Source organism: Prionailurus bengalensis, chromosome E4 (genome assembly GCF_016509475.1).
Source record: "Prionailurus bengalensis isolate Pbe53 chromosome E4, Fcat_Pben_1.1_paternal_pri, whole genome shotgun sequence".
NCBI lineage: Eukaryota > Metazoa > Chordata > Mammalia > Carnivora > Felidae > Prionailurus > Prionailurus bengalensis.
The window spans coordinates 34,577,822-34,605,037 of NC_057360.1; the positions used below are offsets into that span (position 1 = coordinate 34,577,822).

A 27,216-nucleotide genomic window follows, 5' to 3' on the forward strand; every position below is an offset into this window, starting at 1 on the left:
CCACATTCTCCAATCCCCTTCAACGTGTTCCCTCCCTCGTCCAACCAGAGTCGGATCTCCAGTAAAAAGAGGCACTGATATACACCGATAAGGGATATGTTCCGTTGTGTAGAGTATGAAGGAACAGAGCATTTCGTGGGCCATACATACCCTCAGACTGAGGAAAGTCGCCTCTGAAGCCAGAGAGCTCTCCTCATTGCCAATGCCTTTCTTTACAACCCTCTTGCTGTCTCCCTGTCAGGCGGTCAATGAACGAGATCGTGTGTGTCTCACCCCCGTCATCCAACGGACTGGGCCCAGTCCCCGTTTCTGTGAGTGTCGACCGAGCCCGCGTGGATAACAACCTGCAGTTCGAGTACATAGATGACCCCCGGGTGCAGCGCATTGAGCCGGAGTGGAGCATTGCCAGGTGAGGCAGAGGTGGGACGGATAACGCCCAGCCGCCACCTGACAGAACCCCTGTCTTGTGAGGGGGCCGGGGTCGAGGTGGTAGCCGTTTGAGAGGGCTTTTAACCTAACCCAGCCTCTGCTTGTTCCCAGTGGCCACACACCCCTGACCATCACAGGCTTCAACCTGGATGTCATTCAGGAGCCAAGGGTCCGAGTCAAGTTTAATGGCAAGGAGTCTGTCAACGTGAGTAACTGCCGGTCCGCCTGGCCCTCCCTATAACCACAGCTCTGCGTCTGGGTTTGCAATGTGATGAGGTCTGTGTTAGCTCCCTCTTCCAACCAGATGCACTGGAGCGGCCGTCTATGGGGGAGGAAAGTTAGTTCAAGACCCTGAGCTTGGAATCATGGCCCCAAACATCTGAACCTTCCAAGGACTCTTGCAATTACAGCATAATCATTTCTCGTCAGAGGGCGAGTATATAAATGTCCTGGCTTCTGAGCTTAAGAGAGAGCACAGAAGGGCTCCTGGTTTCGTGCTATGTTTGCTTTGAGGTCCCGTAAGAAGCAGTGTGGAAGGGTGAAGAAATGCTGGCTCCAGAGGCAGACACATCTGAATTAGAAGCAGGACGCTGCCCTCCATTAGTCGTACGACCACGATCAAGTCGTTTAACCTCTGTTATCCCCTATTCTCTGCCTGTGTAAACGCTGACGATAAGACTCTCCTCGCCGATCTGTAACGCGAAGCCCTTGGCGGGCACTAGGTTAGCGCTTGATAAACGGCAGTCACTGCGAGCAGCTAGTCCTACCCCGGCTGCGAAGGTGATCAGTCGAACATTTTGCTTTACTCCTCGGTGCGGAGCCATGTAACTTAATTTTTTTTCTCTACGGACGTTTGCGGTTTTTAAAGAAGTTCCCTATCATAAAAGTAGAATGTCTGAGATGTCGTTACACATTTTTTAGTTAGTTCTGGTGGCTTCCCCCTCAGTCTTGTTAGCCGGTATTCTCTGAAACACTGCTGTATTCGTAATTATAGTCCAGGAGATGCTATTATGGCTGTTATTTTTCATATAATTGCTATTATTGCTGCTTTGACCTCAGGGGATTGAGTAGCTGTGATAGAGACAGGAAAGATGGTACTGTGCCTACCCTTTTACCCCTGACAGACCCCCCGCATGCTGGAAGCTTCCTTAGGAAACACAGAAAGGCACAAAATGACACAGCATTTGAAGGCAAGTTCTGGAAAAGTTACAGGGATCATCTGGTCCACCCCCCTCGTTGTATAGCTGAGGAAACTAATGCCAGAAAGGAGTAACGGCTTGCCCCCAGCCACGAGGGTAGCTGGAGGCAGAAGCAACTAGATCCCCCCAAAACCTGGACTCTTCATTACCAGACCCCGTGAGATGCCGGGGATCTGGTTATGACGTTCCATCATGGCAGACATGCAGGGACACCCGTATCACGCCTTCAGTTTCCACCCTGGTCACAGCTCTTTGGGCCAGGAGAGCACGTGCCTCCTTATCCCAAGTGGAGAGCCTGATCCAGAGCCCACTCCACTTCCAGACTGAAGCCAGTGTTCCCAGTAGCTCACAGACCACCTTGTCAAATTCCAAGGACTAAGTGGAAGGAAGGAAAATGAGGGTGGAAATGGGAACAGTGGCCTGACACTCAGGAAGGACAAAACCCCTAAATAAATTAGGTACGTGTTTTGAAATAAAGGTTTCACTATTACTCAGGTATGTCAAGGCCAACAGCACAGGAGGCAACTGCCATTGGAAAGATAGTTTGTTATACTCACAGACCCCAAGGGAAGGGGGCTTCCACACCAAGGGGGAAGCAGCCAGGGGTGGGGGGTCTGGAAGCAGAGGGAGGAAAGGGCACTGTGGCGAGAGCCTTTATTATGGCTTCTGCAGGAAGGAAGCGTGAAGGCAAGGTAAACAGGCTTAGGGTTGCCCAGTCCGAATCGTTTTAGCAGCCTCTGGGGCACGGGGCTGTTCCTGATTGTCCCGTGCCTGGCCTGGTATGATTAGGGATGGTGGATGGGTGCTCAGAGTGTGGAAAAGGAGGCAGTCGGGGGTCTGGGCTCCGGACTGATTGGTTTGCATCACAACAGCGTGCTCTAGCAGGCAGGTTGTTTGCGGTTTCTAGGCACTGGCTGGTCCCAGGAGGGGGATCCCTCCAGGTCGTAAGGCCCCAGATGTCACAGCAGTAGAAGTACAGGAAGTAAAAGACATGGTTAAGGCAGTACAGAGTAAGTATGTGACTGACGAGGTTAACCTCCAAAGCCTGCGGCCTTAGTCCCCACGAAGCCATTTGAAGAGAAGACTGGTCTGGAAAGGCCTTCCCTATACCTGACATCCATCTGCAAAGGCTAAGGTCCTGAGTGTCCTCTGCCCTCACCAGGGTGCCCCTGCAACCCTGGGCAGGAATCTCCCCAGCAGTTCCCCCAGCCCACCCACTGTGCCCTCCGTGTTTCAAGGAGTTAAGTGATGGTTCCTCCCTGTTGAGAGCTGGGGGTCCTCAGGCTCAGTAGTGACCTGCCTGGAGCCTGCAGGCGGACAGGCCTGGAGGAGCCACCTGGATGTGGTCTCTTCATCAAGCCTGGCTTCACAACGGGAAGGTGGTGACCTCTGTCCCCTGCCTTTACTGTCAGGAGCTCTCTGTCAAGAGCGGTGGGGACAGAAGAACTCTGCCCCCCGCCCCCACAGGCACCTCTTCAGCCCACTGGGTCTACCTCTTGCCTCTGGATTTTGAAGCATCCCCAGTGAGAAGTGAGAAGGGCCAAGGCAAAGGCCGCAAAACCCCCAGGAATTTTGGCAAATAAAGTGCCGATGCAGCACCGGGCAGTTAATGAACAGAGCCTGCTTGTTTGGGAGGGATTTGCTTATTCAGAGAGGAGTCTGGTCTAGGGAGCCCTCCCCCGCCCGGGCATGCAGCCCTCAGCAGGCTGTTCTAGTGAAACTCTTAAACTCCCTCTGGAAAGTGGGGGTTAACACTTGGACTTGGGGGTCTGACATAATCTCTGTGCCAGGGTCAGCTTCTCTGCGATTTCACACGGGGTCTTGTTTTCGGAACATGAAGCTCGTGTGTGTGTGTGTGTGTGTGTGTGTGTGTGTGTGTTGGCCAGACTCACAACACATGTGAACCTGCCAGGACAGCATGTACTTGAGCAGGCCGAGCTCTCCCAGATGCCCTTGGCTGTTGCTGGGACACCCAGAGCCCCAACCAGGACCGTGCTGAGCACAAGCCAGGAGGAGAGCGCGTGGGAATCGGGTTTTGTCCACATGCCACGTGGGGTCCTGTGGCGGTTTCTTCGGTCCGGCCACCGCCCTGGACAGCCCTGGAACTAAACCACCAGAGAAGGGAATGGTGCCACTCACACTAAGTCGAGGCCAGCTCAGCTAAGATTTTAATACAGACACCAGGGTCTACCCAAAAAGGAAGGACATTATGACCTCAGTATCTGTACCCGGGCTACTCCCTTGTGTAGAGTGGGGGGTGGGGGGGTGCCTGGCTGCAGAAGAGAGAGATCCTGAACAGAATGCTTCAAGACTTGAAGGATTCTTTTTACTCATCAGTGTATTCAGTAAACATTAACTGAACACCTACTATGTGCTGGCAGAGTGCTCATCTCATGCTACTCCCTGCGCCCCAACACATACACACCCTGTCTACACTGCTGTCCTGCTTTGTCCTCAAACTCCCTCCTCCCCAGGCCTTTGCTGCCCTTCCTTCTGCCTGGGACTCGCTGCCCCCACCCCTCCCCCTCCTTGTCTAGGAGAGTCCTACTCGTTCTTCAGGTTACATTTCACTCCTTCTGTGGAAGGAAGAGTGTCCCTGAGTCATCCTCGGGCCACGGCCATGCACTCGCTCTCACACACACACCCCCCTACCCTGCCTGGTCCTTGCCCACTGGGCCTTTCACACAGGCACTCATGCATTTAGCGGTGCTCGAACCCCTACTGCAGTCCGGTCCCCTTCTGGGACTATGTTATAATGCGTGTTTGGTCATTTGTCTCCTCCTCCGGACGATGACAGTGTCGCTAAATGGCCCCAGCTGCTAGCATAGCGGCTGACACAGAACAGGCCATCAAACGACGTTGGTGAATGAATGAATGAGGTTAACATGTGTGCCCCAGTCTCCCAAATTTCACAGTCCTTTTTCTCAAGGGGCTCACCGTCTAATGAAGACAACCAAGTAATCAGGGGGTGACAGGCCAAAGCAAAGAGAGGGCGGGAGGTGGTAGTGTGACCCCCCCCCCACCACCTCTCACTCGATCTGCATTTAAATGCTGCACTCTGGGCCTCCCAGGTTTGTAAAGTTGTGAACACCACCACCCTAACCTGCCTGGCACCCTCTCTGACCACGGACTACCGGCCCGGCCTGGACACTGTGGAACGGCCAGATGAGTTTGGATTCGTCTTCAATAACGTCCAGTCCTTGCTCATTTACAACGACACCAAGTTCATCTACTACCCCAACCCAACCTTCGAACTGCTCAGCCCTACCGGAGTGTTGGATCAAAAGCCAGGATCCCCCATCATCCTGAAGGTAGGGTGGGCAGAGAGCAGTGCCTGGCCCGGGCCGTGATGGTGACAGCCCCCCTCCCTCCCGGCCTTTCCTGTTCGCCTCTCTGTGCTCACGGCCTCGCAAAGCTGCCATCTCCCCGAAAAGGGAGCTTGTTTATAGATATTGACCCGTCCAGCCATATATCTGGCCCTTGGGATTCTCAAGGAACACTTTACAATGTCGCTGTTTGTTCTGGTGAGCTTTGGGACGCCAAAGTTCGGCAGCGCCTTGGAAGCAAACACTTCCTTTCATTGACCGCTCCCGTGGCCACTGTAGCCCGCGCGCCTATTCCGCGGGGTCACGGTGCCCCGGAACGATTCGTCCACCTGTTTTGTTACTTTCCTTTATATCCCACGGGCTCTCCTCCAAATGCTCCCCGGTTTGGAGTCTGTCTCTCCTTCCAGTCTTCTTCCCATCCCTTCCTCCCTTGCTTTCTCTCCTCCCCGCATTTTCTCTCTCTTTCTCTGGAAATTGGGGCTGTTTGAAGCTTTCCCCAGAAACTCTGCACGGAGTCATCTATTGGTTTTTGCACGGCTGCCCTTCCCCCGCGGCTGTCATCTCTTTTTTAGGCAGTTAACGTCTGCGTCCCTGTGTCAATTGTTTCTTTTAAGATTACTGTTCTCCCCAGGGCAAAAACCTCTGCCCTCCTGCCTCTGGAGGTGCCAAACTCAACTACACCGTGCTGATTGGAGAGACCCCGTGTGCTGTCACTGTGTCGGAGACACAGCTCCTCTGCGAGCCTCCCAACCTCACGGGGCAGCACAAAGTCATGGTGAGTGAACCCTCTTCCTTTTATGACTCCCCCCCACCTCCTCGCCGTGCATGCATGATCTGTCACAAAGTGAGGCTGTCCCGTCTACTTCCTCCATAGCCCCTCCTCATCATTTTCTACATTGAGATGGGTAGAAGTCGAGAACCCAAGAAAGGAAAGGGAGATGATAAGCAGGAAGTTGTTTCATGTCCAAGTCTGTACTGTGTGGCCGTGGTCACTCATTGCCCTTTCTGAAACATAAGGATCGATGGCATGCCAGGGCTCTACAGCGTCTGTGTGTGTGCAATGCACAGGTTCACGTGGGCGGGATGGTGTTCTCTCCTGGCTCGGTGAGTGTCATCTCAGACAGCTTGCTGACCCTGCCAGCCATTGTCAGCATCGCGGCGGGCGGCAGCCTCCTGCTCATCATCGTCATCATCGTCCTCATTGCCTACAAGCGGAAGTCTCGAGAAAACGACCTCACTCTCAAGAGGCTCCAGATGCAGATGGACAACCTGGAGTCCCGCGTGGCCCTGGAGTGTAAGGAAGGTAGGTGGAGGCACGGTCTCGCTTCCTGGCCCCATCTTTTGTCACCGGTCCTTTACCGCCTCCCGGGAAACTGCTCTTATGGCTGTTTCCATCCCTCCCACCCTCAGCCTGTTTTCCCAGAAACTTACTTTGCTTTCAGCATTAGAGAAGTCCCATTAAGAATGCCCAGGGCGAGGCCCTAGGTCTGACCATCTTGTTCCTGGCCTTCCTGAGCCCTGACTCATCTCCCAGTCTGGGAGCCTTTCTCTCCCTTTCGGGGCCTCGGTCTCCCCACAGTCAGAGCCTCCCAGGCTCGGCTGTCGGTTGCTGTAGGTCCCCCAGATGGGAATCCGGCTCCTGTTTCTTGCATAGCTGCTCTCAGAGCGTGTGGAGGCAGCAACAGCAGGAGAGGCAAGGGAGCTCTTCACCTGCCTCCGGCCTCATCCCCTCCCCTCCCCCAGGGCTCGTTTTCCACCCGTGCCACAGGCCGAGCGCTCTGAAGGCCGCCACTCGCTGGTGTCCTCGGCTGTGGACACACGTGGGAGGAGCGATCGCTTCCTTCCATCTCCCATGCAACTACAGCCTCGAGGTGACACATATACCTGGTGGCTGAGGACCCACCGGGCTCTCTGGGTAAACATTTCAATTAAGAATCAAAACATTTCTCCCTTTGCTACAAACATCAGGATCAGGAACAAGCCCTCTCTGCTGGGTTAAAGGGAACGGCTGGGCTGGGGCGACGTGGGGAACGGCTTCTCCGGTGCCAGGGCAGGGGAAGGGCGGGGAGAAGGGCATCAGGCAGACAGACCTGCCACCAAAGGAACACTCCCCTGTCAGCTGAGGGCCTGATGGCTGGGGCGCCGCAAGGTTGGCTTTGGTGTTCTTAGTTCCCTGTGTGTGTGTGTGTGTGTGTGTGTGTTAAAGTACACATAACATCACATAAAATCTGCCATTTTAACCCTCACTGTCTCCACACCCTAGGGCTCTTCCTTCCAGCTCAGGAGCATTAAGTACATTCACATCGTTATGGAACCACAACCGCCATCCAGAACTTTCTCTTCCTCCCCAGCTGAAACGCTGTATTCATTAAACAGTAACCACGGCCCCCTCCCCACTGGCTGCCGTCAGCCACCATTCTACTTTGTTTCTATGAATTTGACTTCTCTAGGACTCTCATATAAATGGAATCACACGGTATTTGTTCTTTGCATCTGGTTTACGTCATTAAGCATAATCCGTGCTGTGGCATCCATGTGGTTGCAAGTGTCAGAATCTCTTTCCTTTTTTTTTTTAATTTTTTTAACATTTATTCATTTTTGAGGGATAGAGTGTGAGCAGGGGAGGGGCAGAGAGAGGGGGGAGACACCGCATCTGAAGTAGGTTCCAGGCTCTGAGCTGTCAGCACAGGGTTCCAGTTTTTCCACATCCTCGTCAACACTCACTGTTGTCCATTTTTCTATTATAGCCACCCTAATGGGCGAGATCTCATGGTGGTTTTCATGTTCATTTTTGTCCAAGGTCTTTGCATCTTGATTCATTATCCTCTTGCTTGGAAGAAAAGGGGAGGGAGGCTGCCTGTTGTGCGCTTGGCTTCATCCCCTTGGCCGCTGCCTCTCCGCTGTTTCGAGAACCTGCAGCCCCATGCATGATACTAGTCATGGTGTTCTTCCCTTTTCTTTGTTTTAACTACACTTGTAATACGCAGAAAGAAAAGGCAAAATTAGGCATTGGCAGACAGGAGGAAATGGTACAGAAATGGCCCACGTGCCTACCACCTAAGAAGGGAGGCCCGGAGATACCTCACACCTTCTGGAGATGCAACCCAACAACCCTCCTTGTCTCCACACCCCAGGCCTTCACAAACGTCTTCTCCCGCCTTTCCCCTCCCCTGCCCCGGTCGCCCTCCTGAGCCTCCCTGTCTCCCTGCATTTTCATAGCCTTTGCTGAGCTCCAGACAGATATCAATGAGCTGACCAGCGACCTGGACCGCTCTGGAATCCCCTACCTGGATTATCGTACCTATGCTATGCGAGTCCTGTTCCCCGGCATCGAGGACCATCCCGTGCTGCGGGAGCTGGAGGTAACGCCTGCCTCTCTCCCCAAGCCACCCGGCAGGAACGCAGGACCTGGGAAATGCAGATGGGGCCCAATAGCTCAGAGAAAGGTCGGGAGTAAGGAGGAGAAACGGCTTACAACAGCATCCCCCCCACAGGGATGTTTCTCATCAGGCGGATCACGGCCAAGGTGGGGGTGGGGGGCACCCAGGCTCTTTAGGACGATTCCAGGGGAAGGCTGATTGTCATTTTTTAATTAATGACTAAATTAATTAACTACGATTCTGCCACATTCTCAAATGGATTTAAGGGGGCTTAAGGAAAGACCTACGATTCTGTGAAGTTTGTTTGCTCATTTGTTGGTTTGTTTTGCCAAAGATAATAAATCAGGGCAGAGAGGATTAAAGGGAGACTAGCAAACCAAGCAAGTCTGATGGAGTATCTCCTGTGGTACCCCTGGGACAGGCGGACGGACGGCATCCCCTGCGAGGGCTCTGCCTGGAGCCGACCCCCACAACCGAGGGGGCGGCCAGAGTAGATGGTGGACCTCAGAGCCCAGCCATTCCTACCCCATCGCGGGTGCGGGAGATGGGACGGGGTGGCTGTAGGCGTCACGGACAGAGTCCTACAGCTATCGCCACGCCAGACCCTCGGGGAGAGGCCGGGCTAGGAGGCCGGAAGCCTGTCCTCTGAGGGGGCGCCCGTCCCGTCCACTCCAGGTGCAGGGAAATGGGCAGCAGCACGTGGAGAAGGCCCTGAAGCTCTTCGCCCAGCTCATCAACAACAAGGTGTTCCTGCTGACCTTCATCCGCACCCTGGAGCTGCAGCGCAGCTTCTCCATGCGCGACCGCGGCAACGTGGCCTCGCTCATCATGACCGGCCTGCAGGGCCGCCTGGAGTACGCCACCGACGTCCTCAAGCAGCTGCTGTCCGACCTCATCGAGAAGAATCTGGAGAACAAGAACCACCCCAAGCTGCTCCTCCGCAGGTGCGCCCCGCGGCAGGGGGCGGGGAGGGGGGCCTGGGGTCGCAGCGGGCTCGCGGGCCCTGCTAGAGCAGCATGACAGGCTCCCCACCGCAGACATGACACCCACGCGCAGTGGCCTGTGTCCGCGCCTCTCGCGGCACAGAGTCTGATCTCCCCGTGGCCCCGGGAGGCTGTGTCTGCACCTGCTAAGTGTGAAGGAGGAGCCCAGACCTCGGCTCAGAGCTCGGCTCGAACCCCAGCTCAAACCCCAGCCCTGCCACCCGCTAGCGGTGTGGTCCCGGGCCCATGACGCGGCCTCTCTGCTGTTTATCTTCCTCACTGACAAAATGGCATCGGTAACACCGTCTCCCAGTCTCTGTCCCTCCTTGTGCCTCTAGAGCTGCACTGTCCAGTGTGGTAGCCACACGTGACTGTGAATTAAAATGAACTAAAACGTGAAGTTCCGTTCCTCCGTCGCGCTAGCCACATGCCAAGGGCCCAGTCACCGCACGCCGGCCACCATATTGGACAGCGCACTTAGGGAACAGTTCCATCCTCGCCGAAGGTTCTGTGGGACAGAGGCTGGCTGGAGATTTGCTGCAGCCTTTCCCTTCCGCGCCCAGTTCCCAGGATCCGAATCACCAGCAGCCTCCACAGGCTCCCTCCGCCCTTGCCATTTTTACTGGCAGGAGAGAGGGCTGGAGACCTTGGCATCCATCCCCCAAGGCCACCCTCCCTGGAGGCCCCAGGGAGCAGAGCAGAGCTCCTGAGCCCCTCTGGCAGCAGAGGTTGGAATGCACCAACTCCATTTCCCCACCCTCCTCTTTAGCCTGCTCCCAGCCAGGTCACAGGCTTCCAGACCCCACGTGGGGTGAGGAGGGAGGAGGAATGGCTTTGTTTTATGAGTTCGGAGCCCCCATCCTGCCAATCTGAGCATTAGAAACTCTCATTAAGAACTGTTGTATTTAAATTAGAGCTAATCTCAGGCACAATGCAGGGAGAGGGTGCTGGGAGGGGCCGGGGGACAAAGCTACAATTTCTTCTGCCATTGTCACTCTCTCCCAGGCCCAGATTGCAGAGCAGCCCTGGCAAATGCCTGGGATTTACCGCAGCCAGAGGGTATAATTTGCACTACATGTAGGGTGTTAAAATACCCCTCGGCATCCCCATCCCCATCGCGGAGGGTCTGTTACAGCTGCTTTGTTCCTTCCCCGAGTCCCCAGATCTGCAGCCCAGGTTGGGGGATGGGGAGGGGTGGTGCTTGCAAAACAGATCCCCTGTGCGCTGAACACTCATGCACACCGCTCTCCACTTGAGTGGCTGGGATCCACAAGCCCACGCGATAGCAGTAACAACAGCTAATACTTACGGAACAGTGCTCACGGGTGCCAGGTGCTATTCTTAGCGCTTTACATACTTAACTCATTCAATCCTGATAACAGCCCTGTGGGATAGGTATTATCCTGGTCCCCATTCAAAGATGGGGAAAACGAACCCAGAGACTGCGAAATGACTTGCCCGGGGAAATGACTTGCCCGAGGTCACGCAGGCAGTCCGTGGCAGAGTCAGACTTGGAATACAGGCAGTCTGATTCTGAGTGGCTGGAGGGGCAGGTACCAGGGGCCTTTGGGGTATGAAAATGGAGTATTTAGGCGTGCAAGGAATCCCAGAGGGACAGAGAAACTCAGTTGATCATCCTCAGGCCGGCAGGAAGTAAGGAGAACTGGTCATTGATAGCCCTGTGGAAAGGGGTACCTGGCACCTTCCTATGAAGACCCGTAGTGCCAGTTCCACAGGGAATTGTGGCCCAGAAAGAAGAAGCCTCTGGCCTGAGGTCACACTTCTCGCTCTGGTGTCCTGGCTCCCACCCCTGCATGCTTTGATGCCCTGTTGCTCTCTTGGGCCATGGTGCGTACAAGTCAGACGACCCCCCTCTCGAGACCCCCTCCACAAAGGACCGCCCCTCACCCCTTCTCCCTCCCCAGGACAGAGTCTGTGGCCGAGAAGATGCTGACCAATTGGTTTGCCTTCCTCCTGCACAAGTTCCTGAAGGTGAGATTGGGAGCGAGCTGGGACCTAGAGCTGAGAGTAAGATGGGAGGGGGGCTGCTCCAAGCCTGGCCATCGGGGCTTGCAGGGGGACCCCTCAGGAGTAGGAACCTGCCTGACGGGGGTGCTCCAAAGCAAAGCAGGCCTGGGAACATGGCCAGAAGAGGGAGAGGAGGAGACTGGTGCCCCCGCACAGCCCACGCCCTTGCCTGTGCCCACAGGAATGTGCGGGAGAGCCACTGTTCATGCTCTACTGCGCCATCAAGCAGCAGATGGAGAAGGGTCCCATCGACGCCATCACGGGTGAGGCCCGCTACTCCTTGAGCGAGGACAAGCTCATCCGGCAGCAGATCGAGTACAAGACCCTGGTGAGGAGGCTGGAAACTTAGGGGACACAGCAAACCTCCTGTCTCAGATCCATTCTCTGCCCTCCAAGCACAAAGCCAATCAATAAAGAGGCTAGGCTATGGCCTGGGGGCAAGTCTAAGGGGCGTGCCAAGTGTTCCAAGAGTGTGGCAGACATGCCTTTGTTTCCCCTCCCCATCTCAGCTGGTGGGCCTAAAGAGCCCTGTCTGTCTCAGTTTACCCTAGATGATATGGTGGGGGTGGGGTGAGACCCCCTCCATTAGGTATGGGGAAATTAGCATTACGGGGAAGAATATGAAATTGCTAATTCCTAATATAGAGGCTTTGGGAGGTGGGTGGCCAGCCCTGGATACACCTGGAGCCATCTCTGAACCCCTAGGACGCCTCGTTCCGGGATTACAGTGGCTCCTAACCCAACCAGGAACTAGAAAGTGGAGCCCCAATTCTTTGAGAAGGGCAGGGTAGGCATGGCTCAGGTTATCATTTGGCAGATGGCAGGAAGGCGAGAGAACCCGAGGCATGGACATTTCTCTTGTAGGGAGGGTAAGTCTTAAAAGGGGAGTAGTCCAAGGGCTTCCTCCCACTCCTTCAAGCTGTCCCTTGAACTCCTATCCTGCTCCCCCTCCGTCGTCACTTGTAGATCCTGAACTGCGTCAACCCCGACAACGAGAACAGTCCCGAGATCCCAGTGAAGGTGCTAAACTGTGACACCATCACGCAGGTCAAGGAGAAGATCCTCGATGCCGTCTATAAGAACGTGCCCTACTCCCAACGGCCAAGGGCTGTTGACATGGACTTGGGTAGGAGGCCTGGGCTTGGAGTGTGTGGGCAAGGGATAGAAAGTGGCTTCCAGGAGGGCCTTTGGGCCATGGCATGGAATGAGGTGAGAAAATGAGAAGCCGTGTCCTGCATAGGCCCCTCCTGGGGACAGTCCTGCCCCAGGCAAGGGGCCGTAGGAAATACTTCTCCCAGGGCACTGCTTGCTCTGATGTGGCCACCTCTGGTGAAGTCCACACTTCTCCCCAGCTGCCTTGACCCCATGGGGCCCTTGAAGTCTCAAAGCACTATGAGTGGCACCAGCTGGGGTTGCCAGGCCCCTAGAGGAGGCAGGACTGGGTGACCTTGGTTCATAGCCCCCCCCCCCCCCACCTACACCACCCCCTCTCCCCAGAGTGGCGTCAAGGCCGGATCGCCCGGGTCGTGCTGCAAGATGAAGACATCACCACCAAGATCGAGGGCGATTGGAAGCGGCTGAACACGCTGATGCATTATCAGGTGAGGGCAGGGGCTTTGAGCCGCGACCTTTGACTCCCCAAAACATTCCTTTCACTCCAGGGTTTGCTCTCAGGCCCTCAGAAGCCTAGAAGAGATTTTCTCATCTACCCCTTCCTCCTCCCCTCTGAGTATAAAACAGAGATTTTCAGCCATGACTACCTATGAGAATCATTAGGGAAACTTCTCAAAAAGACGAGTGCCCCGACCCCGCCCCAAGAAACTGACTTAAGTGGTCTGGGTGAGGCTAGGCATTTCTATTCTGTGTGTCTCTACCTCCACCGAAAAATGGCATATTGTGAAGTCCTCTGAAAGGACACTGACCGTGGGTACCTGCTGCTTTCTGTCCTCAGCATCTCATCAACGCAGCTTACACTTCTCACTTGCCACGGAGCAAGAAATTGGGTAGACTTGTCTTCCGGGTCTTGCATTCTGCCACTTACTAGCTGGTGTCCTTGGGGAAATTACTTAAGTTCTCTTCTTTCTCATCTGTAAAATGGAGTTCAAAGTGATCCCCGCCCCATAAAGTTGTGTGAAGTCGATTCAGTGCAGTAAAGTGTTCAGCACAGAGGCAGATGCACTGAATGAATGAACAGTCAAAAAAAAAAAAAAATTCCGGCAAAAGAACAAAAGATCCAGGACTATCTATTCCTGCCTCCCCTTCCCTCCCATGGTAACGACTGCTCTCGTGGCTGGGGGTCTCTGTAAGATTAAGCACAGGTAGGCTGGTTGGGACTCAGGAAAAATACTGAAATAGAAGCTGGAAATGAGAGACACCGAGGGAAATTAAACCAACCAGAGGAAGCGCCGCAGGCTGTGAGACCCTAAGGGATTGCCTGATTAATAACATCCTCCCAGGTCCACGCCGCGCACAGGGAGGGTGCGGAGGGACTGGCAGGCACCAGGTTGCCATCAGCCAGGCCACTGGGGGTCCTGAAGGCCAATAGGAGCTGGCTGGGAGGCTCCGAAGCACAAAGGAAGCTAGTGGGGGACACTGGGGGCAGCCCCAGAAACGCTCCTCTGCAGGCTCCATCTGCCTTACTGGCCTGCCTAAGCTGTGCCGGGTCCCTGACCACACCCAGCCCCAGACAGAGGGAGTGTGGCGTCTGAGAAGAGTAAAGGCTTTTCAAGCTGTATTAAAACCCCCGCTTCCGCACTCACTGGTGGTGTGTGACTTTCACCTCTCAGAACCTGGGCTCCCCATCTGTAAAGTGAAGATGACAGCCAGGGCTTGTGAGGGTGGTTGGAAGAATTAGAAATAACGGGTGAGGGACGCGGGAGGTAGACTTATAGCCATTCCCTGTTGATTCCGCCCCCATCCCGCTCACACGGTGCCGATGCGTCCTGTAGAGCACTTGCAATGAGCTGGTTATAACGGCAGAAGAAAGCGCAAAAGAGAATAGCATTGTGCCTTCAAATCATCAGTTTCTCAAGGGCAGGAGTGAGCCCTTTCTTTTCTGTCTGTGATGCCCTGACGGTTGTTACTGAGCCGTCCGTCCTAAGGCTTCCAATCAGAATGGAATGTTCTGTTCTTACAGTGCTCATCATACAAAGCACTTCCAATTCCCCGATGTCATTTATCATTCATGTATTCATTCGTTCCTCAAATATTTACTGAGCTTTGCCGAGTGCAAGGTACTTCCCACATGCTGGCCCAGAGTGATGAGAAACACCAGCCATCATTCTTCCCTTTGGGAGACTGTGATGATGATGGTGATGCCCATAATAACCACACTAATGCCGATACTTACCGAGTGCCCACTGGGTGCCAGGCACTGCTGTCGGCCTTTATGTGTCCTGACCCCTTTAATCCTCATGATACACCTACATGCCATTAGTATCCCCATCGACAAATGAGATGACAGAGACACGGAGAGGTTAACCGACTTTCCTGATGTCACGTAGCTAGTAAATGGCAGAGCCGAGGTCGGACCCAGCCAAGCATCTTGACCGTGGATTTGCACCGCCTGTCAGTCAAGAGAAAGAACGACCGAGCACTGAAGACGAGAGAGATTTAGTGACGAGACCTGGAACTGAATTGAACTGTGGTCATTCGCGTCACCTTGTGAATCTTCCTTTAGGTGACAACAAACCACACGTGGAGAGCATCATCTGTTCTTGTTGGGAGTAGAAACCCCTGCCCCTGCCAGGCTTTCGGAGTATCATTTCTAGACTGCCAGTTGCAAGGAGAGTTCCTGAAGGACAGAGGTGGAGAGGTTCCCCTCAGTTCCAGACCCAGTACCGATGGTGCGGACCACTGGCAGTCCAGGGAGCCACCCCGGCTGGGGAGTAACGGGGCACTGGAACTTTCCAGATGCCGTAAAGAGCAAAGGGCCCTTCAGCTTTATGCCATCAAGTCAAAGCATCGCCCCCTTGTTACTCTCCCTGGAGTCAAAGGTCCTGGAAGTCCCTCCAGGAGAAAATCTGCATAATCTTAATTAACAAAGAGATGTTAAAAAACTTCCTGGGTTCCCGCAGATTTATAGGGAGGGTAAAATTAAACACCACTACTAAAACCAGCTATCAGGGAATCTCGTTAGCACTAATGTTCATTTATAGTTTGACTTCCCAACATTTAATTCTTTTTTGGTGGGAGAGAGGGACTGACAATTTAAGACCCAGAAAGATGGTTTTACGACTGGTGCAGCTATAAATCAAACTTATAAAGTTCATAAAAATTGTTAAAATAAAAAATGGTTTAATAGGAATGTTTTATGGCCCATAACATTATTATAGCTGTTTTATTCCCTCTGCGTTAGGGGTTTAATTGGATCGCCACAATTCTGGGGATTCTCCGTTTTTATTGGATGGAGGGTAATCTTAAATCAAAATGGCCCCAAATGTCTTCAATATGGCTTGTCATTTATCAGCCCTTTCCCTCCAGGCCGGGTGCTGAGCCTGGGTACCCTCACAGAGGACAGAGCGACAAGCCGTCTTTCTCTCTGCCTCCCCGAGAGCAGTTGCCCTGTTGGTGGAACCCCTCAAGGTGGCCCGGGCATTATAGGACCCTGGCCAGAAAAGAAATCAGAGCCAAAAGGGAAAATGGGCTGCAGACCAGTGTGACTTGAAATGAAATCCCAAATTAGGATATAACAAGGAGAACATGTGCTCTGGAGCCTGACAGACCTGGCTACAAAGATGGGCTGTACCATGTATTCATTCATTGTGTGCCTTTGAAGACATTGCTTAGCCCCTCTATGCTTCAATTTCCTCATCTGTAAAATGGTAATAATCGTGCAAACTCACGGCGTTGAAGGGAGGCTTGAGTCTAGCCCAGGCTGTCCAAGAGAAACATAATGCCAGCCACATGTGTAAATTAAAACTTTTTACTAGCCACGTTTAAAAAGTAGAAATGAGCCGATGAAATTGATGTTAACAATATATCTTCTCTAACCTAATTGATTCTAAGATAAATATGATTTCAACATGGAATCAATATGAAAATTATTAATGAGATAGTTTGTGTTCTTTCATTCACGCTAAGCTATTGAAACCCAGCGTATATTATGCGTTTATAGCATAATAGCTCGTGTTATAGTTTAGACACTTACAATGTATCTCCGTTCGGACTAACTGAAGTTCAAGCGCGCGATTAGCACAGGTGGCGAACAACTACCGTGTTGGACGTATTGGCGAGTAGCAACCATAGTATCTTCAATATCCCTGAACTCCTTGTGCTCTACCCCACGCCTCCTTCGTTACCTTCTAGAAGTACTTGATAATGCGCTTTACCGGTTCAACCACACTCTACCTTTCCTACCCTTCTCAGGTGTCAGACAGATCGGTGGTGGCTCTGGTCCCCAAACAGACCTCCTCCTACAACATCCCTGCGTCTGCCAGCATCTCGCGCACATCCATCAGCAGATACGGTGAGGACCTGGAAAGGCAGCCTGGGCAGCCTGGAGGCAGCTTCTGTGATCTACCACGGACGTCTCACCAGCCCTTTGGACGAGCAGGCAGCCCTCGCAGCTGCCCTTGTCCAGTCAAGGACGTTCGCTCATTTCCTTCCCTCCCCCCTAGTGCAGTCATTCCCGGCACGGCTGCGTCCTCAGAGCTGTGGGAGTTGGCGCACCACGTGCCCTTCCTTTGACAGCCTGCACCTGCTGAAGGAGGTTGAGGGGCCCAGAATCAGGGAGGCTCCCGGGTGGTGTTTCCCACATGCCAGTCCTTGGTCCGGTCCCAATTTGTGCCTGTTGTCCTGGCTGAGTTATTACTAGCCCCCCTTTACTCCCAAAAGGGTCCCAATTTGGCAAGCAATTGACCATCCTGGCCTATCCACCCCCGAGGGCACAAGGGCCCCCAGTGCCTGCTGGGCCATGAGGTTACCTTGCTTCACCTTCTCTTGCTCCATTTCTTCTGGCTTTGTATATGCAGGAAGGCTTTGGGTTTTCCAGCTCAAGGACTGAGTCCAGTGGCTCCAAAAATGGCTTAGGTGATGCCATATTCTAGGCTCCAAGTAAGAAGGACCCATTAACTCCCAAGAGGGAGCATTATAAGTTACAGCTTCTTAGCACCCAGAGTTTTAATCAAAGCCCCTATGAAAATATTTGGCGGACATATTACCTATTGATTATTCTTGCCGTGCAAGCATCAGGGGAGGAGAGCTCCCATATTTGCAAGGCTGTCTCCAACTCACAGAATTTCCAAACTCCTTTTTATTTTTAATTTGTTTTACTTTTTTTATTTAATTTTTTAAATTTGTTTAGAAGTTTATTTTGAGAGAGAGAGAGCGTGCGCGCACATGTGCACACGTGCACACACGCACAAGCGTGCATGAGTCGGGGAGGAGCAGAGAGAGAGGGAGAGAATGAATCCCAAGCAGACCCCAAGCCGTCAACGAGGAGCCTGATGCAGGGCTTGAACTCATGAAACTATGAAATCATGACTTGAGCCGAAATCAAGAGTCGGATGCCTAACCTACTGAGCCACCCAGGTGCCCCTGAATTTTATTTTAAAAGAAAGGGTTTCAGTCTCCTCTGTCATCATGCCAACCAAGGATCCCTACAATAACCCACCAGATATGAAGTCCCAAGGGTCCCCGTCCAATCGCAAGTAGTTTATTCTGAGTGAGTGCAGTAGGCGGGCAGAGATTCTAGAAGGATTCTACAAGCAAGCATGGCGAAATCAGTGTCTCATGGGCCTCCACTGCCCCCTTCTCCTCAGACTCCTCCTTCAGGTACACCGGCAGTCCCGACAGCCTGCGGTCCCGAGCCCCTATGATCACCCCAGACCTGGAGAGTGGGGTTAAGGTGTGGCATCTGGTGAAGAACCATGACCATGGGGACCAGAAGGAGGGTGACCGGGGCAGCAAGATGGTGTCTGAGATCTACTTGACCCGGCTACTGGCCACCAAGGTAACGCCTGCTCTCCCCAACCCGGGAGGGCTCCTTAGAGGGGTATGTCCTGCCCACCCCACCTGCCCACCAGGGTAAGAAGACTTTCATGGAGTCTGTGCTTTAAGGGGACCCATTCAGACAATCAGACCCAGGTCCCAGAGCAGGCTTTCCAGAGGACCGGGCCACTGCTGTTTTTCCCCTACCCTTTGGCAACGGTTGCAACAATATCATTGCCCCTGGCCCATCAAGACCACCATTACCCTGCAAAGGAACTGCTCTCTCGGCTCTGGGTGCCTGTACCTTTTAGGAAAATGTTAGGGTTTTCTTATCGATGTCAGCTGGATATGCCAGCCTCCACCACCACTGCCTTTTCTACCCGCTTTCCGGCCACATCGGGAGGGAAAGCATAAAGGCCTGGACCTGCCAATAATTGGAGAGAAGCCTCCCCCTTCCCCATCCCATCCCACCTGCCCCCGAGTGCTGATGGAAGTGAGGGGGCCACGGTGCTGGAAGCTGTGATCTAAAAGCCGTCTTCCAGCTTCCCTCGCGGAGAACAAATACGCCTGTAAGGATGGCAGTTATGTGGCTCATATTTGCCAGCACAGGTCAGATTTCAAATGCTCTCCACCACAGACCCCACAGAAATGCCGCTGAAATTCTAACGCAGTGGCATCCAGATTGCAGCTCTCAGACTTGCTCCCAAAGATGACATAGAAATACACCCTCGGACCACGTGTCTCAAATTTTGCTTTTGCTAATATGCTGATAAGAGACGAACACAGGACACCAGAAAAAAGGTTGGACATTTACCTAACCGTCAGAAGTGTTCCTTGAACCTGTCGACTGTGGGATGCAGGCCCGGCCTTGTCCCTGCCCAGAGATCCTCCAGGACCCGGTGGGTCAAAGCTGGGCCCGGCTGTCCTTGGATCTGGACCCTTGTACCCGCAGCACCCACTCCCAGACGCCACTGATCCCAGGCCACTGATACCACAGACCTCCTCACTCCTTTCAGTCAGACCGGTTGCCGTCCTGCCAGGAGGCTCATCGTCCTCCAGGCTGTTCCGCAGACACCCTCTCGTCCCAGCGTGCGCCCACCATCCCCTGTGGGCAGCCTGGGCTCCGAGGACTCACGGTCTTCCCATCCCAACACCCTGTGCCTACGCCCGCCCGGCACGGACACAAGCATACATGTGCCATGTGGCTGCCAGTTGGAGGAGAGGTTCTTCCCAGGAATCTGTAGCCTCTCCAGCCCCTCCCCCCTCCCCGACACCCCCGCAGCCCCCTCCCTCCCCACCCCCCACCACACGGTCTGCGCAGCCTGGTGCCGCAGACAAATTTCCAAGGCGGGATCAGTCCAAGGCACCATCTGGTCTGCCCGTCTGCTGCCTGCACCCCCACCCTCCCCTTCATACTCTCCCACCGTCCCTCCCCCAGGGCACCCTGCAGAAGTTCGTGGACGACTTGTTTGAGACCTTGTTCAGCACTGTGCACCGGGGCAGCGCCCTCCCCCTGGCCATCAAGTACATGTTTGACTTCCTGGATGAGCAGGCGGACAGACACGGCATCCATGACACAGATGTGCGGCACACCTGGAAAAGCAACTGGTAACCCCTCGGGGGGCCCAGGGGGAGCTGCGGCCTGGAGAGGCCGCGAGGTGTGGGAGGTGGGACCGGCCCGGACCCGGGAGATGCGGGGAGCCCGTTCCTCGCGGGGCCGGGTACTCTGAGGTTCCTAGAACAAATAGCGCACATATGCTCTGCATCCCCAACACGGTCCCCGGGCTGCCAGCGCCCAGTGGGGCCCGCCTGGCTTAGGGCCCGGCACCAGGACGCGTGCTTGAGCTCTGCCCTTTCAGGTGGAGATCCTTTCCCAGGGAGCACTTCCTCCCTGACCCTGAGACCTCTGGTTCTCAAGAAAGGATGCTGGAGGAACCTACATAAGGAGCCACCTTTGGACCGAGCTGCACAGCTGCAGAGCCAGTCAGCGTCAGGCATTCTGAGGGGGGCAGAACCCACGGCCCTTCCTGAGACGGGGAAGCCCTGAACTGAACATAGACCCCGGGGAGAGAGCTTGCACCTGCTATAGATTTGAGCCCACCAACCGGGAGGATGTCGTTGCAAACTTGATCCCTTAAGGCCAAGTTATTACCCCGGCGCCATGGCTTTCAGGAAGCAGCGGGCAGGGTGTCCTGCAGGCGTGACTCTTCCCTAAGGTAACCTCAGCAGCCAGACCGCGGTGGGACAAGTGGCTCCCGCAGGCCCCTGGCAAAGGACTTTTCTCTCCTCGGTTTTAGACCCGCATCGCCAGCCAAGCTAAGGACTGGCTCTCGGGTCAGACGGGGCCTGGCCAAGAGCCGGAGTCAAAAACCTTCCTCCAGGAAAGAGCACCGAGAGGGGAGAGCGGAGGTCCAGGCATGTGGGTTGGGCAGGCAGCCCGCACAGCTGTCTGGAGTCAGCGATCTCCTCAGAAAACAGAGCCGACACAGATGGGCCCCGGCTGTTATTTGGGAATCAAAAATCCTAGCAACCGGCAAAACACTTTGGAAAAAACCAACCCCCATCCCATATAATCCTTTCTTCTCCGAGGTGCTGTGGTTGCTGGCCCTCTGGAGCCCGCAGCTTTGATCACAGGATAGTGGAATGGGGAGATTCCGGTGGCCGGTGGTCGCGGGGGAGAAGCCCACGGCGCGCCTCAGCAGGGCAGGCCTTTTGTCTGGATTCCCGGGGGCAGAGCCCTGCCTGTCTCCTTTGCTTTGGAAGACTCCCCAGCCCGGTGCTGCGGTTTCAGGGAAATGAAGAGAAAGTTCTGGATTATCCCCGTCTCTCTGCCTTCTGTTGCCAAACAGGCCCCCGTCATAGAAATGCCCTGCCCTGGGGTTGTGGCAGAAAGAGTCCCCTTCTCCAGACCTCAAACAGCTAATGTCCGAGGAAAGAATATTAGATGCTCCCCAGAGCTGCCAGAGGAGGGGAGGGTGGAACAGATGAGTCACCTCTCAGCCGAGGCAGCTTCTCCTGGCTACAGGACAGTGTCCGATCCTGTCGTCCTTTGGAAGATAGGCAGAAATCGTAATGGAAGTGTTTGGAGTGGGCAAAGTTGCCCTTCCCAAGACTTGGCATGACTGAGGCGTTTGGGAAAGTCTGGGGCACTTGAGGGTCAAGAGAAGATGAAGGAGAGAAGAAAGGTAGGCTGGATTTCTGGACCGTCATCTCAGGCCAGAAGGACAAGCCCGGGAACAAAGCTCACTCACACAGGAGCCCGGGAGTTAAGGCCCTGCGGGCAGCTGGAAGAGAAGACGAAGCTGGAAAAGGCACAGAAACAGCAGCTGTTCTGATTTTGAAGGGGAATAAATGGGCTTTTCCTCCTTATGGCCTCAGGAGCAGAGAAAACTCATTCTCCTCTGTAACTTCCCAAGCCGCAGAAGGAACACTCCTAACGACTGATCAGTTCCTCTTGGGGTGGGAAAACGCTCAGCTACACTGAGTCGTTCCCAGCATGCCCACAATGGCCTCCTCTCCTCCCTCTGCCCCTGCCCAGATAGAGGAGAGCCCCGGGGGAGAGCCCTGAAAGAGGCGCCCCCTGGGGGGCCCACTCCTCAGCCCCACCCACCGGGCCTGGCCTGCCCTGGGAAGTGGCGCAGGGGGCCAGGCTGGGCGGGAGCGCAGGTGGCGCCCTTTGTGGGGCTCCGAGGCAGCGCCTGGGGCTGCTGGCTGCGTCCTTCCGGATAACGGCCATGGCACTGTGTGAAGGGACTCCAGGAGTCTGGGGGCTTTGTTCGAAGCTCTGAGAAAACTCAGAGCAGTTCTCTGTACTTAGGCTTCCCTGGGGGCCTGGGAGCCTTTGGCAAAGGCTGCCGGGAGGGCACAGAACCCACCTCCGTCTATCTACCTCTCGGTAGGGATCAGGGTCGGCCCCCCTGTTAGGGTACGATGGCGCCTCTCCGCTTCTCCCAGGGTCAAGAATCACTTAGGCTAAATTAGCAGCCCTGGCTGGCCCAGTCCTCTGTGATTACATTCCCTTGCCCTTGGGAGAGAGAGGTTTCACTCGTAGGAGGAGGAGAGGAGTGTTAGTGGACGACACCAGGGGCACGGCGGAGGCTCGGCCCTCAGGGTCCCTTCTGCCTTTACCCACAGCCTCCCTCTGCGCTTCTGGGTGAACGTGATCAAGAACCCCCAGTTTGTATTCGACATCCACAAGGGCAGCATCACGGACGCCTGCCTGTCCGTGGTGGCCCAGACTTTCATGGACTCCTGCTCCACGTCAGAGCACCGGCTGGGCAAGGACTCCCCCTCCAACAAGCTGCTCTATGCCAAGGACATCCCCAGCTACAAGAGCTGGGTGGAGAGGTCAGTAGCTTCCCTGGGACAGGCCCACACCCCTGCCTGTCTGCTCCATTCCCCACGCTGTGGGCTTCACTGAGGACTCACACCCGTGTTTGAGGTACCTTCGGATCTCAGGTTCCCCCCCTTCCCCCTTGTCCAAGCTTTCTGGTGGAGGAAGGAGGGGAAGCCCCGTGCCCTTGGAGCTCAGACCATTATCGTTCTGATTACCTGTTATTGAGCACATGCTAAGCAACCATTCCTGTGACAAAGATTTTTTATGCGTCCTCTCATTATAATATCCAACAGAGTGGCAAAGTAAGTATTGTTGTCATCGCCATTTGACTAATGAGGAAATTGAGGTACAGAGAGGCTTAGTAACTTGCCCAAGGTCACCCAGCTAGCAGGTAGTAGAGCTGGGATTGGAATACTTGGAGTCTGGTCAGAGTCTGGGCTTTGATGCATTCTGGGGGGGGGGGTGGGGGGACACTATAGTGGGAGCTCGGAGCTAGATGGAGTCTGGCCTCCTGAGCAACAGTCTCCAGGCCTCGCCCTTAGCTTGAGGCAAGAGGCCAGAGGAAAACACATCGAAAGAGACATTGGAGGCAGGAGTAACTGGGGACATGCAGTGCTCTCGAGGGGCCCGAGGTCGGAGTAGTGTAGGCAAATGTGTGCCAGGTCCCCGTTACGGAGTCTGTCCTCTCTATGGCAGATACTATGCAGACATTGCCAAGCTCCCCGCCATCAGTGACCAGGACATGAACGCCTACCTCGCTGAGCAGTCCCGTCTGCATGCCGTGGAGTTCAACATGTTGAGTGCCCTCAATGAGATCTACTCCTACGTCAGCAAATATAGCGAAGAGGTAAGGCAGGGCCCTGGAGGGGACAGAGACTGACACGCAGCCAGAAAGGCAGTTAAACAGAACGCCTGGTCCAGCCTCTAAGTAACAGCGACAGAGGGTAGTTTAGAGAAAACACTCATGGAATCAAAAACCCATGAGCTCAAAAATCATTACCATTCCCTTAGAAGGTAGCCTTATCGTCTCCAACTCATCCAATGCTTTCTTACACATTCCATTGTCTTTCACCCTTTGGCAACATAATAAACAAGACTTTGATGATGTAATTAGTTTTCCTTTCAAAGTGTTGGACAATTAATTTCATTCTTTCTTAAACAGTGAATCAGACTATTCTTTGCACTTGGGCACATCCGTCAGTTACATTTTAGGTACGCAGGTGGACCTTAACATGAGGAGAGGTTGAATAAGACAGCTTCAGAGGATTTACAAGACCTGCATTGACACTGTACCTGAAATTAGCATTAGTAATAATACTAATGATAATGATAATAGCTAATACTTAGCACTTCGTCGTATATGCCAAATATTGTTTTATTTCTTAAAAAAAATTTTTTTTTACATTTATTCATTGTTGAGAGACAGAGAGAGACAGAGCACAAGCGGGGGAGGGGCAGGGAGAGAGGGAGACGCAGAACCCGAAGCAGGCTCCAGGCTCTGCTCTGTCGGCACAGAGCCCGACACGGGGCTCGAACCCACGAACCGCGAGATCATGACCTGAGCTGAAGTCGGACGCTTAACCGACTGAGCCACCCAGGCACATCTGTGCCTGGGTGTATCTTAAAACAACATATTTAAAACAATATCTGGCAAGGGCACGTGGGTGGCTCAGTCGGTTAAGCGTCTGACTTCAGCTCAGGTCATGATCTCGCGGTTCGTGGGTTTGAGCCCCGTGTCGGGCTCTGTGCCGACAGCTCAGAGCCTGGAGGCCGCTTCGGGTTCTGCGTCTCCCTCTCCCCCTGCCCCTCCCCCGCTTGTGCTCTCTCTCTGTCTCTCTCTCAAAAATGAGTAAACGTTAAAAAAAAATTTTAAAGATATATCCATATGCATACATACACTCAGTTAATCATTTACATGATTTCAGGTCATGCTCCTTAGGGCGGGATGGAAAGGCAGAAAGAAGGACAAAAGACTCAGCACATGGCTTCTTCTAAACTGAGTTCTGAAGTCTCCCCCACCTCTGTTTTTGTTCCTCAGCTCCTCGGGGCCCTAGAGCAGGACGAGCAGGCCCGGCGACAGCGGCTGGCGTACAAGGTAGAACAGCTCATAAATGCCATGTCCCTGTCCATTGAGAGCTGAGAGACGGAGCCTCACGTTCCCGGGAAGAGGGACCCATGCAAGCCGTCACCCTGCGAGTCTCAGAAGAAGGACAAGTGAAGGGGATCAGACCCCAGAGCTTGGTGTCCCCTGAGACCCCATCACGGGGAGAGGGGAGGGCCCCTCTCCCCACGCCAGCCACGTTTCGTCACAGCCGGTTCCCGCAGGGAGAGACCATGGGCGCCGTCCCTCCACAGTGAGAACCAGAGAGAAGCAGGGGCCCAGAGAAGGCGGTTCTTCAAGCCGAGAGGCACGAACTGGGGACAGTTCTGCCTCTGTGACTGCTGCTTTGCATGAAAACTCATTTGATGTATATTGGGGAAATAATGAGAACTTTATTTAATTTTTTTTAAGAAAAGGAAAAAAAAAAAACAGAAATAAAACAAAAAGCCTCCCTGTTAATCCCGTCCAACTTCTGTTTCATTCTGATTTCTGCCCCCCTTCCTTCTTCCCTCCCCCCTTCCTCGAGTGACTCCTCTTTCCACATGCCAGAAAAAGCCTGCAAAGAGAACCTGAGAGAAATTGGAGGGAAAACGATCATTTCCTTCCCCTTGAAATTACGAGAAAATGAGGAGGAGGACAAGAACGAGCACAAGTTCACCCCAAACGCTTCGCCGAAACAGAGGCCGGGAAAACCTGGAATTATCCCGGCAGCCACGGGAGCATGGGAGCTACAGAGAGCGCGGTGCAGACGGCAGCGCCGTGGAGGGGGCTCAACCCGGCTGGCTGGGCACAGAGCTTCGCCTGCCACACCCCCGTGGGCTCTCATCCCTGGAGAGGAGCTCTGTGTCCATAGAGTTACCAGTGCTTTTTTGCTACTGCTTTTGTGTTCGTTTTCCTCTTGTTTCATCTCAAACCTCAAGAAGCGAGGAGCTGATCTTTGGTACTCTTCCCTTTGGTGTCTGTAAAGTTACTAGGAGACGCGGCGGAGAGCTGGGCCTCTCCCAGACCCGACGCCTGGCCTCCCTGCGGACACCGGGCAGCTTTGCCTTAACATCAGTCACGGTCCTGAACCGGGCACCCTGGGGAAAGGGCCTGGAGGTGTGTGGCTCCCCCCCCCCCCCCCCGGGAGATTCCATCTGGGAGCTGACTGGGGGACATGGGTGTCTGGCTTTAGATTGCACTCCAGTCTGCCCGTGGTTTCTTGGCAATTCGAGAGAGAGCAAAAATCAAACACTGTTTACAGCAAGCAATACTTGAAGAGCGTAGGTTAAAGATGCTGCCGTGTTGATTGTGACGCTTTCTTTCTATCGTTTTCTTGTGCCTGCAGAGGGGAGACGGCCCTCCGCTCCTGTGTGGGAGCTCCTGGTCGGCTGAGCCCTGGCCTCAGTAGAAATGACTGTGGCATCCCCACGTTACTGTCTCCTGCCTCTCTCTCTGCCTCTCCTGTCCTCATGAGTTTCAAGGACGAGTGGGTGGCTTCTCACTGGGCTCCTTTCTTTCTCACTCTCTTCTGCTGACACCTAAAACCGTGGATGACCCACTCTCCTGAGTGTAGTTTCTAAACCAAGAGACCAAAGCTCCACACCCAGGTCCAAAGGCGCCACGAAAGCCAGCGGGAGTCATGGCTCTGTTGGTGGCAAGACCTAGGTGACCGGGACAGCCACCAGAGTTTCCAGGCCTCCCACACTGGCAAGGATCCAAGCAGGCAGCTCCAGCTTCTCTGTCAGAGCATCAGAGGGAAGGAGAAGGAGGGCGAGAGAAAGGCCAAGGGGTGGGAAGGAGGCAGGCAGGAGAGGACGACCGCTCCCTTCCTACTTTCTACTTTCCAAGGGCCCGCGGTGCTGAGAAACTGGACCAGGCAGCCCCACAGAGACCAGACCAGGGTCCTTTCCTCTGTAATTAACTCTGGGCCCCAGCTTCTCTGTGCCATGATTTACCTCCAAACAATTCCAATTTCCAAAGGCTCTGCTGACCACACTGGATTCCCAGGAAAGGACTGGGGGAGGGGGAGCTCTGCGGGCTGGCTTCCGTCCCCGGCGTGTGGCTGTGGAGTGCCGTGCTAACCACACAGCAGACATCGCCCGGGCTCCTCAGCTCCGGTTTCTTGCCTGAATGCAGCTGACAGAGGGAAAGAGAAAAGCCTTCAGCAAAATACTCAGGAAACTCGCTCTTTTCATTATAATTCACAACCAGCCATGCCAAGGCCACTTTCTTCCGATAATCCACTTCTGCTAAAGTTTCTCTGGACCCTATTAATAGCCTGAAAGAAATACTAATGACTGGCCTTCCGCACTAAGCCAAAGTGTTTGCTCTTCATTGCACCCAAAGCTTCTCAGCTTGGAGCCTGTGATTTAGGGCGATGAAAGGAGAGAGGATGTGAGCAAGAGGCATGTGAGCCGGGGACTTGATCCCACCCACAGAAAAATCCCAGCCCGCCCTCCTGTTACACGTGAGCTCCGAGTGAAGGTTTTCTGATCACGCCCCTGCACGGACCAGCATCCGGG

At 54.2% G+C, this 27,216-nt stretch overlaps 1 protein-coding gene across 2 annotated transcripts in view; it reads left to right on the plus strand.

Moving 5' to 3' along the window:
• PLXNA2 (plexin A2) overlaps positions 1-25,171 on the plus strand; it is a 206,825-nt gene extending 181,654 nt beyond the window's left edge. Inside the window, exons 16-32 of one of the 2 annotated variants that reach the window (XM_043568305.1) lie at positions 242-409; positions 541-634; positions 4,700-4,939; positions 5,586-5,729; positions 6,023-6,257; positions 8,174-8,316; positions 9,010-9,278; positions 11,243-11,309; positions 11,527-11,673; positions 12,312-12,471; positions 12,843-12,946; positions 16,713-16,812; positions 18,107-18,297; positions 19,714-19,883; positions 22,410-22,622; positions 23,308-23,458; positions 24,650-25,171. In XM_043568305.1, the coding sequence (XP_043424240.1) occupies positions 242-409; positions 541-634; positions 4,700-4,939; positions 5,586-5,729; positions 6,023-6,257; positions 8,174-8,316; positions 9,010-9,278; positions 11,243-11,309; positions 11,527-11,673; positions 12,312-12,471; positions 12,843-12,946; positions 16,713-16,812; positions 18,107-18,297; positions 19,714-19,883; positions 22,410-22,622; positions 23,308-23,458; positions 24,650-24,751 (2,698 nt within the window). In that variant the 3' untranslated portion in view covers positions 24,752-25,171. Of the gene's footprint in view, positions 1-241; positions 410-540; positions 635-4,699; positions 4,940-5,585; positions 5,730-6,022; positions 6,258-8,173; positions 8,317-9,009; positions 9,279-11,242; positions 11,310-11,526; positions 11,674-12,311; positions 12,472-12,842; positions 12,947-16,712; positions 16,813-18,106; positions 18,298-19,713; positions 19,884-22,409; positions 22,623-23,307; positions 23,459-24,649 lie in introns of those variants that run through there. The other variant, XM_043568307.1, reaches the window with a different exon arrangement.
• The last annotated feature ends 2,045 nt before the right edge of the window (positions 25,172-27,216 follow it).